Raw genomic sequence first — 12,117 nt, 5'->3', positions numbered from 1 at the left:
TAGAAAAACTCTTTTTGAAACTGTTTTAAGGTTTTGTTTTTACATTATTTTTAAAATATTATTTACATTATTAATATTTTTAAATAGAGTAATAATGAAACTGATTTAAATAAAAAATAGCCTTTACAAAACCACTGATAATTGTAAAAAAAAGAATACTTTTTTTTTTTAAAAAAAAAAAAATCTGCGTAACGTATGATATGTAAATTAAATGAAAAGTAAAGTCAACTAAAGTGGATATAAATAATAATTGTTGGTAGGAACCCTTGAATTGTGAATTTTAAAACTATTTAATTATTTAACCGTTTTTGTTGTAATAATTAGGGAAAACCACCAAGAACTTGTAGCAACTGCAATTTTTTATTTTAAGAAACTTCAATACATTGAACTGTTTACATTGAATTTCTTAGTTGGTTCGTTCAAATACTTAATACTCCTAGCTCTACAAAAATATAGTGAAATATTAAATTTGAATTGTCACTCAACAAATTATTTAAAAAATTTCTTTACCCACCTCCCTATGGGAGTCACCCCAGCGAAATCCCAAAACTACCCCTGCTTCGGAGATGCATCTCCGAATTTTTTTTTTTAACTTCGGAAATGCATCTCCAAAAACACCAAAAAAGTGGTGTTTTCGGAGATGCATTTCCGAAGTAAAAAAAATTCAAAACCGTGAATATTTCGGAAGTTCATTTCCGAAAATATTCCTGCATGTACAATTTTCCCTCCTTCACTATTTCATCATTTTCTCCAAAACTTCTCCAACCCCTCTCCAAAACCCAATCAATCTCCATCCATTTTTCGTCCTAAAGTCAAGTTTCAAACCGTTGATCACGTTAAAGGGAGCATAGAAAGCTACAATTTCAGGTAAACATCTCTCATTTCATCCCCTATTTCACTACATTGATTGATGAATTTTATGCTGAAACCTGCGATGGTTCGGAAGTTCATTTCCGAAATATATTACCTAACAAATTTCGGAAATGAACTTCCGAAATATGCCCTGGCAGTTAGAAAAAAAAACAGTTTTGGCCAATTTTGCTAATTTTTGCATATTTTAGGTATGGTGCATCCGGACAACAATGTGCAAGACAATGACGCAGTAGTTCCGGCAGTTGCCAACGTTAATAACGATCCGGTTATCGACGTTAATCCTATGATCAATGCGGTCGATGTTTGGCAACAATTTACAAATGATCGGAGCTTCGGTAGTCGCGAACAATTGATTGATTGGGTTCGGAACGAAGCTAGTAAACTTGGATTTGGTATTGTTATTTTAAGGTCCGACAATGGAAATAGTAGGCGGAAAGCTTTCGTTGTTTTGAATTGCGAACGGGGTGGGAGTTATGCACAATCAAACCGGGGTCTAAAACACGAAGACACGGGATCGAGAAAGTGCGGGTGTCCGTTTAAGTTGCGTGCGACTCGGAGGGTTGATAATTTGTGGCGTTTAACCGTAATTTGTGGAATTCATAATCATGCCTTGGATGCCAAGTTACACGGACATCCAATGGCATGTCGTTTGTCCCGCGAAGAGAAGAATGTGATTTCAAATTTAACGATAGTCAAAGTGGCGCCTCGCAACATACTTACCGATTTGAAGCGTAAAAAACCGGATAGCGTTTCAAATATTAAGCAAGTTTACAATGAACGGCACAATCTCAAAGTTTTGAAAATGGGCCCTCGGTCGGAAATGCAACAACTTTTGAAACTATTGGGCGATAACAAATATGTGTCAAGCTTCCGAACGTCCTAGGACAAAGTTACGGTGCATGATATTTTTTGGACTCATCCCGAAAGTATCAAATTATTCAACACATTTCCAACCGTTCTTATCATGGATTCGACGTACAAGACAAACAAATATAGGCTTCCTCTTCTAGAGATAGTGGGGTGACCTCGACGAACAAGACTTATTCGGTCGGGTTTGCTTTTTTGGAGTGTGAAAAAGAAGAAAACTTTACATGGGCTTTAGGCATATGCAAGTCTTTGTTAATTGATCAAAAGTGTATGCCAAACGTCATTGTCACCGACCGGGACAATGCTTTGATGAATGCAGTCGATACCGTCTTCCCGACATCGACCGCGTTACATTGTCGGTATCACTTAACTTGCAACGTGAGAAGTAAGTTGAAACCCGCGGTTGGGACAAAAGATAGGCCGGATGAAAACGGTAAAGTTATCAAAGCCGGTGTTGTGGTTGATAGGATAATGGCGGCATGGAGGGAAATTTTGGATGCATACTCCGAAGAGGTGTATACCGAGAAATTGGTACACTTTAGGTCTTTGTGTGGTTCCATTAAGACTTTTTGTCATTACATCGAATCCACCATTCTTGACAAAGTTAGAGAAACAGTCGTGTGCGCTTGGACAAATCGAGTTAGACATCTTGGTTGCACCACGACTAACCGAGTTGAATCCGCACATGCGGTCTTCAAGAGGTGATTGGGTGATAGCAAGGGAGATTTGTGTCGGGGATGGGACACCGTCAACCAAATGCTTGAAAATCAACACAATGAAATTCAAACATCGTTCGCTCGGAGCAAGACGGTTATGAAACACCGGTATAAGGGCCAAATTTTATTCTCCCAATTGATTTACAACATATCCCGATCGAGTTTGAATTTTTTGTTTCATGAAGCGAAGCGGTCGGAGACCACGGGGTCGGATAGTTCTTTATGTGGGTGTACCATTAGAAAGACATACGGCCTTCCATGTGCTTGTATACTTGCAAAAAAGAAGAAGTTGAATTCACCAATACGCATGGATGAGGTAGCCGACCATTGGAAGAAGCTTCGTTTTGATGATTTTGACCCGCCGAAAGAAAATGATTCCAAAACCACCATCTCCGACGAGTTGGAAGTGATAATGGAGAAGTTTGCTAATGCGGATGACACAACGAAAATGCACATTAAAGAACAATTACGAAAAATTGCATTTCCGGAGACCACCGACTTGAAACCGCCATCTCAACCGGTTAAAACGAAAGGTGCACCAAAAAATCCAAAATTACACAAGATGACACGTCAACAAAACGATCTCCTTCCTACTTTGAACATGTTGATGCATCGTTCCTGGATTCACCGACACCGAAGTCCAAGTGTAGTGGTAACAAAGGAGCCCGTATTTCGAAGCCACCTCGCACACCGCCGATCAAAAAATCACCCATTGTCTACATTGATGAGATGCCTCTTTTTATGCACAAATATATCGATAACATCGTTGATATTGGAGGCGACGACAATTGTGGATATCGGGCCGTTGCAGGTTTGTTCGGTAAAGGGGAAAATAATCACACTTTAGTCCGACGGGAACTTATTGCGGAGTTGACTTCGTATCGGGACATCTACTACCGACTATATGAAAATCAAGAAAAGTTTGCAAAAATTCATGATTCACTTGTTCCATCACTTACCGGTATCGCTCCGGTTTCGAAGTGGATGTCATTCCCCGATATGGGTCATCTAATAGCAAGTGCATATGATATGGTGTGTGTCGATTTGACGAGGTTTGGACTAAGTGAGACTTTCTTCCCACTCCATAGTCGACCGCCATTGGACGCGTCAAGCCGCATCATATGCATCGGGTATCTACGATCGCGGCACTTCGTCCAAGTGTTTTTGAAACCAGGGTGTCCTATACCGGCTACTTCTTGTCAATGGACGACACATCGTTCAAATGAGGCGGAGACTTGGCTGGATCCTTTCGTTTCAAGAATGGCGGAGTTTGAAGAAATGATGAGCCAAGAGCGCGAGCAAAATAGAGAGCGGTCGAAGAACGTACCTATTTTGGACTTAGGATCCACCGATTGGTTCGGTGAATTTTAGTCTGTTCCGGATCATTTTTTGTTTGTAACGACCATTTTTGTATGTATTGCTGTTTATCATGTAAAATCGGACCGATTCAGTACATATATAATATAAGTATGTTTTATGTCATCATTGTCTAATTTATGTCTATTTTGAATTCCTTTGGTCTTTTTTACACAAAACACTAAGCAATCAACAAAATGCAAAATTTACATCTGTTTCTGCATAATTCGGAAATGAACTTCCGAAATATACATCTATGCCTCCCATTTTCGGAATTTCATTTCCGAAACATCCCCTGATTGAAGGATAAGGTTTGTTGGGCCATCATTGCTCCAATAAGTCTATAAATACTACACACTCTTCTTCATCACCTTCACACCAGAAAACACAAATGACACAAACCTACCCCCACCTAGCATTCGTCTACTTCACCACCGGCTACCCGATGCCGTTCCAATTCCGCTTCTCGCGCGACACGCCGTTTGCGGAGTTGATAAGTTCGCTCAACACGCTTTTGCACTATCCCGAAAATCGAAAGGTTGTCAAGCTCGAGTACCGCTCGCCATCTCTTAACGACGAGGGCGACATTAAGTTCACACCTTTTGAGATCAAAAATGACGAAGATTTAGCGGTTTTGTGGACAACGTTCGACCGATTTTCTTTGAAAGGCCCGATCGAGTTGGACGCGAAACTTCAAAGATCGGCGGACGACGTTATCAAAATGTTGACTCATCCCCACCTACCCGTGTTTAACAATATGTAACTTTAATCTTATGTAATGTGATCGATGTAATCTTCATCCGATTAAATAAAGCGAATCGTTCTTGTTTGTTATTTTTCTTCTGTCCAGACCTTATTTCGGAAGTACATTTCCGAATTCCTCCAAGCGGGGTGAATTCGGAGATGAACTTCCGAATACACTAATTTTCTGAAAAAACAACTTTATTTCGGAGATGCATCTCCGAAATCAATATTTTTCACACCTTTTCGGAGATACATTTCCGAAAACACCTTTTTTTCAATAAAAGTACGTTTTCGGAAATGAACTTCCGAAACTAGGGGTATTTTGGTAAATTCACCGGAGGTGGCCAAGAAGGTTAGGAGGTGGGTGAAGAAATTTCCATTATTTATGTATGGAGAAAATATCGAGAATAATATTTTAAAGTAGATTTAAATATACTTTTGATTGTAATATTTAGATTTCTTTTAACTTTTTAGTTCCATTAAAAAAAATCAGTTATTTACCTCTTTATTTATATTTTTTGAATTTTTTTTGTCTCTTTTAAATTTGTCTAATTGACTCTTTATGACGTGACACTTTGTATGCGGTGTCACGTCACACAGTTTATGCCACATCATGATTTTTAAATTAAAAAATAAGAAAAATTAATTTTTTTATATGATTTAATACTTCCTCCGGTCCTATTTATAAAATTAATTATATATACATTCAATAATTTAGATGCATCGTGTCAATGAATTAATGATCAATTTACAAAATAATTTTTTTTGAGAAATAGTTGGGATCGAACCCACTTCCTCCCCAAAACACTCAAAAACCATGCCACCTGTGTTAATGAACATTTTTTTAATTATTTGCATCGGATTTATAATGCTTTGTTGCTATCTTCCGTGCATACAACCTTTCCAAGAATCCAAACTTAGCATGACACTCTTAAATGTCTTTTACTTCCTTCAGAGCATCCCTTAGGTTAGCTCCCAAATATGTCACCATCATCTCCACTGCCTCATCTTTAATCATCCTATCGTGGTCTAAGAGTCTTCCTCTGATCGGGAGATGCAACATGCATGAGACATTGTCAAGTGTGATAGACATCTCATCATGTGGAAGATGAAAAGATGTCGTCTCAGATTGACATATCTCAACAAACACTGACATCATATCAAGATTAATCATAGAATAACCATCGTGCATAAGTCTCGCAGCCCAGATAGCTGCATCGCATCCTAAAACCATTGATCTAGAGGCTGAGGCAACTTCATAATCTTTTGGCCATGGTTAATGCATTTAAAGTATCACGGTCATGTAGAAAAATAAGTCATCGTCAGAAACATCGAATATTATAACAAATGTGTTTCAAATAATGAGTACAATGGAATTTTGCCTTTCCGTCCCACACATGCTGGAAACATGGTTTGGATATAGAGGCAATAACGATAAGTTGGACGAGCCTCATCCAAACCTTTGGAGTGCTTGGAATTGGACCGATGGGGCTACTGGGGAATTAAGAGGTGACAACTACCTTCTATGGGAAGACGGTGGCAGAGATGCATGAGCCCCAGATGTTAGGACATATGTCCTAACAACACATAATTCCAAGACAGATGTTATAACATCTGCTGACTTATAGCACACTTATCAAAATTTGAAAGTAAATGACAGAATGATAAATAATACAATGAATTGTTAACCCAGTTCATTGTAAACAACACCTAATATGGGGGCTACTAAGCCAGGAAGGAAGTCCACTATTAGCAGTATTAGTTCAAAGCTAAACACCTTCGTTTACAGAGACTAATCTGCATTTGTCCCAATCATCCTTGATTGCTTGCGCATGTAATGATTATCTGAATATTTCAGATTCTCATATTTTTTAATCAAATCTTTCAAGGTTTAAAAACCAATCTGAACTGTCAGGATGTTCAGGTGTATAATTTCTTAACATCTGACAGAACATCTGTCAAAACACATAACAATAGAATCTATTATGACAACAGAATAGGATGTTACAACATCTTGTTCAACATCACTTAAAACACATAACAGTAGAATCTGTTATGACAGCAGAACGGCTTGTTACAACATCTTGTTCAACATCAGTTAAGAACCATGTTTTAGCAAAATTATGTCAATACAAAAATCATGGAACTAACACTTAACATGCATTAATCATTTAAACTACCTATAAAACACATTGCCTAGTTAAATAGCATATCTAAACTACATATAACATAATCTAATGTTCAAAGTTTTACAAATGTATAGATAAATAAAAAACGAAATAGAGAAATCAAAAACTTATCAAATGTGAGTTTGATTGTAAGCTCTTTGGTTGATTGAATATTGGTGGTAGAAACTTGGACCTGAGTTGAGAGTTTGAGAGTTTTTGAGAGGTTTTTAGAGTTTGGGAGAGTAAAAAAGGAATGAGGAAGGAGAAGCGTTTGACGCATTTTTAATGAAAAACGCGTTCGAAAACACATCTCTATAAGTTACACGAAGATGTATTTTCGTATTTTTTTTTTACATTACATTAGAGTCTGGCTAAAAAATACATAATTTGTGAGGTGCGTCTAAAGGTGCATTTCCGAATTCTAAAGGTAATTTTGATTTTTCACAAAGGTATTGGAGAAAATCTTAGAGTGGAGAAAGAAATCCCAAAAACTATGTTATTCCAAAAAAAAAATATAGCAATACAGTCACAAATAACACCAAGTCGGCAACACAGAAGTAAGTCAACTAACATTATACATAGTCACAAGTCACAACTAACGACAACATAGAACTAACGTCATACGCTCACATATTCATATGGATTTTCCTCAATATTTATTGTTGAAAATTTTAATTTGGTACAAGAAACTATAGGGGTGGAAATACATTTTTTGACTTAATGAAAACACACAATACTTTCAAAATTAGCTCTGAAAGATTTCATATCTACTCTTCACCTTGATTTTTGTATAGTGGCAGAACCCTTGATGGACCAATCCAATTTCCCCTCTAACTTTTGGAATAAATTACATATGAAGATTTTCGCCGTCAACTGTAGAAATCCTCGGCTTCCCAACATCTGGTGCATCTGTAAAGATCACCTTGATCCATCTATTCATAGTATTTCAGACCAACATGTTGCGTTCACTTACCAATTGATAATCTCACCATAGGCATTGCCGCGATATACGCTTCCACATGTCATATCAAAAGAAGAGCCCTTTGGGATAACCTCTCTAGCATTAATTCTGTTAATATTCCTTGGAGTTTTGTCGGCGACTTCAATGTTATTCTTGGTGCTCACGAGCATAGAGGTTCTTGCTTGCCGTATATGACCCCGATTAATGAATTCAAAGATTGGGTGGATAACAATAACCTTTTGGAGATTCCTTCTAAAGGTAGTTTCTATACTTGGTTTAATGGTCGTGACGGTGGAGCTTCGGTTGAGAGAAAGCTTGACAGAGCATTTGATAACAATAATTGGTGCAATGCTAGCGTAACCATGGGTGTCGTGGTTCTCCCCAAGTATCGGTCTGATCACCACCCTCTCCTGGTGGATTGTGATTTCAACAGCAGCCAGCATAAAGCTTCGTTTAGATTCTTTGCTATGTGGACCTTGAATGATTCTTGTAGTAATTTGATTTCGGACTATTGGTCCATTAATCATGTGGGCTACCCTATGTGGATTCTTGCCAAAAAACTACAGCATCTCAAGAAGTCGCTCAAGCATTGGAACTGGAAGGTCTTTGGTAATGTGCATAAAAAGTCTAGCTTCTTAAGAGTAATTTGGACTCTATCCAACAACAGATTTGTCTTGGAGGTTACTCTTCCTCGCTCCGAGTTAAGGAGAATGATGCTCAACTTGCCTTAGATATTGTTCTCAAGCAGGAGGAAGCTTTCTGGGCTGAAAAAGCCAATTTGGAGTGGTACTAGGAGGGCGATCGAAACACCGCCTACTTTCATAGGATGGAGAAAATTAGACGATCTAAAAACAGTATTTCTTTACTGATGCAGGGGGATCAGCCCATCACTGATAATAATAGAATGGCAGATATTGCTGTTAATTTTTTCACTAATCTTTTTGGCTCTGCAGGTTCCCTGCATGATCTCTCTTTGGTCGAGGAGGTTATTCCCGCCCTGGTCACTCCTTCCATGAACAGTATTATGACTATTCTTCCTTCTCATGATGAGATTCGTAATGCGGTTTTTAGTCTGAATAAAAATAGCGCTCCAGGCCCGGATGGTTTTGGCGGTATTTTTTATCACACCTACTGGAATATCATCAAGGATGACGTATGAGCAGCGGTTATTCAATTTTTTAAGCACGGTTGGATTATTCCCAATTATAATGTTAGCAAGATTATTCTCATCCCGAAATCGCCGGAGGCTCATTCTATGGATATATACAGGCCGATAGCGCTTTCTAATTTCAAATTCAAGATCATTACTAAGATTATTGCTGTCAGACTCTCTTCTATTCTTCCCATCCTCATTTCTAAAGAGCAGCGTGGCTTCGTCCATGGAAGGAACATTCGTGATTGCATCTGTCTTGCCTCCGAAGCCGTTAATGTGTTAGATAACAAAAGTACTTTTGGTAATATTGCTCTGAAAGTGGACATTTCGAAAGCTTTTGATACCATTAGTTGGGAGTTCATTATAAAGGTTCTTAAGTGTTTCAGTTTTTGTGATACTTTTTGTTCTTGGATTAAGACGCTTCTCTCGTTGGCTGCTGTTTCCATCTGCTTCAATGGTAATCTTCATTGTTTTTTCAACTGTGCAAGAGGTGTGCGCAGAGATCCTCTTTCTCCGCTTCTCTTCTGCTTGGCGGAAGAGGTCCTGAGTAGATGCATTTATAAAGCGGTGCGAAATGGTGATTTGGAGCTTATAAAGGCTTCGAGGAATAACTGGGTTCCCTCTCATATCACGTATGCCGATGATATTATGTTGTTCTGTTCGGGAAGGTTTTCGAACGTCAAGACTTTAAAGGATATTTTCAGCTTCTATGCTACAATCTCTGGTCAATGCATAAACACTGCAAAATCTTTTCTCTACTCTGGTGCTGTTTCTAACAGGAGAATGGATTGCATTCTCGCGTCCACAGGTTTTCAGCTTGGTTCTGTCCCTTTCTCGTATCTCGGAGTTCCACTATTTAAAGGAAGGGTTAAGAATTTTCACATAGCTCCTATTGTGGACCGTATTCTGTCAAAGATGGCATCTTGGAAATGAGCTTGTCTTTCTATGGCGGGGCATCTCACGCTTGTTAAGCACGTCATTCATAGCATGATCATGTATTCCATCAATGTCTACAATTGGCCTGTTTCAAACCTTAGAACGCTGGAAAGGGCTTGCAGGAATTTTATTTGGTCCGACAGCATTGGTATTAGGAAGATGTGCATCGTTTCTTGGAAGAAATCTTGTCTCTCGTTCTCGCAAGGCGGTCTTGGGATTCACTCTTTGATTGGCTTGAATGAGGCAGCTAACTTGAAGCTTCTGTGGGATCTTATTAACAGCAAAGAGGATTGGGCTATCCTGATCAAGAATAGAGTTTGCAAAGCTTATGATTTTATCCGCCATCACATTTTCTCGTCTTTATGGACTGGCATCAAAGGTGAGATCAGCAATCTGTTTAGCAACTCTGGTTGGTGTCTTGGTCCGGGAACGCATATTAACTTCTGGACTGACTCGTGGACCGGGGATCCGCTCATCAACGACACCAACATTGATTATCTTCGTCTAAAAGGTATAAATCCGAACATTCGTATTGCAGCCCTGGTCACTAATGGTAATTGGAATATTCCGAAGGACTGGTTTATCTGGTTTCCGTTCCTCTACTCGAGGCTGCCGATGCCTCCCTCAACCTTTTACGCAGATGATGAAGATTTTCTATTCTGACGGAACAACACCTCGGGAGTGCTTGAGCTCAAAGATGCGTATAATTTCAAGGTTCAGCCTGTGTTGAACTGCAATTGGAGCAAGGTAGTGTGGCATCATAACATCCCTCCGAGCCGTTCCATTCTGGTTTGGAAAAGGATTCACCAAAAAATTCCCACTGATGATTTCATTCTGCAAAGAGGTATCTCGCTGCCGTCTCAATGCTGTCTTTGTTTGGAAGATTCTGAAACTTTCAATCATCTTCTTTTCAGCTGTAAGTTCGCTAAATTCATATGGAATCATCTTATGAGTAAATTCAATATTAGCAACAATCCAGGTTCTATTGTTGGTTAGTTGGATGTTTGTAGTAGTAATAAGTCTCCGCAAGCCGTTGTTGTGCTTTGTGCTGCGGTCATCAATACTCTCTACAAAATTTGGTTTTCGAGGAATTTAGCCAAGCACCATAATCGTAGAATCTCTTCGGCTTCTGCTCTGGAATGGATCTTGCTGCAGGTTCAAATTGCAGGAAACAACACTAATAAATCTGCCCGCATCAGTATGCTCGACTTCCAGTTCATCAAGGCCTTCAAAGTCAATATCATCCCCCCGAAGGCGCTGGTTATTAAAGAGGTTATTTGGTCTCCTCCTTCATTTGGCTGAACCAAATGTAACTGTGACGGAGCTTTCGTTCCGGGTTTTGTGGGGGTGGGTGGGGCGGTATTTTCAGAAATCATAGAGGTAATTTTATGCTGGCCTTTGCTGATAGTTTCCAAGGTGTCTCTTCTCTTCATGCTGAATTTGGCGCGATGATCAAAGCTATGGAGATTAGTATAGATATGGGTTGGTCCAAGCTTTGGATTGAAACTGATTCTAGTGTGGTGGTCAAAGCTTTCACCAACCATAAGTTAGTTCCGTTAATTTTTAGAAACCGTTGGAGATTTTGTACTCTTAATGATAGGCTCTCCCATTTAATCATCACTCACATTTACAGGGAAGGTAACACTTGTGCTGATTTTTTGGCGAGCTTCGCGCTTGGCACGAGTGCTACCGTTTATTTTGATTCCATTCTTCCGGGGATTCGGAATGATTTTGTAAAGAATAGGTTAGGTACCTTTCTTTAGATTTCCGTGATCTCGGGGCTAACTTGTTCCCCTTTTTGTATCTGTTTCGTTTTTTTATATATATCACCCTTTATTAAAAAAAAAAAAAAGTAAGCCTAAAGATACATAAATCCATCCCTACTTGTAAGTATTTTAAAAAACTTATAAAAAATAGCTTACGCACTTTAAACATATTTTAGTCTCACTTTTATAAAGTCTTCTAAATAACTAATAAAACTGGCTTATGAATTATGCAAAGTTTTACCTCATATTTTTCTAGTAGAAAGATTTTTATTACTATATTTTTTACTATAGAAATATTTTATATATACACAGCATTTCATTTGATTGAACTTCAGCATCAAACAAAAAGGAATAAGGGTACTGTAGTCTGTAGTATGAGTTTGTACCCTATTGAAAGGACATTGAAGAATTCATTGATGATCTTCATCTAAAATAGACATAGAATTGGTCACCTTCATTACTTATCATTATTCTATTAAGTACTTTTGGGTCAAAATCACTTAAATATAAGTATGTTAACACGGTGACATTTTTCAAAGTAACATAAAAACAATACAAATGCAACATTGCTTGGTTA

At 38.4% G+C, this 12,117-nt stretch overlaps 1 protein-coding gene across 1 annotated transcript; it reads left to right on the top strand.

Annotated features, from left to right (window-relative positions):
* The first annotated feature begins 5,926 nt into the window (after positions 1 to 5,926).
* LOC131650843 (uncharacterized) lies at positions 5,927 to 9,771 on the top strand. The gene is made up of 4 exons (XM_058920555.1): positions 5,927 to 6,065; positions 7,719 to 8,365; positions 8,560 to 8,748; positions 8,869 to 9,771. Exons 1-4 carry the CDS (start codon positions 5,927 to 5,929, stop codon positions 9,769 to 9,771), a joined length of 1,878 nt encoding a protein of 625 aa, XP_058776538.1.
* Positions 9,772 to 12,117: the final 2,346 nt, after the last annotated feature.

The sequence above is a fragment of the Vicia villosa genome, linkage group LG2 (genome assembly GCF_029867415.1).
Source record: "Vicia villosa cultivar HV-30 ecotype Madison, WI linkage group LG2, Vvil1.0, whole genome shotgun sequence".
Taxonomy (NCBI): domain Eukaryota; kingdom Viridiplantae; phylum Streptophyta; class Magnoliopsida; order Fabales; family Fabaceae; genus Vicia; species Vicia villosa.
The sequence above is the reverse complement of the archived record's forward strand: the minus strand, read 5'-3'. Positions and strand labels throughout refer to the sequence as shown.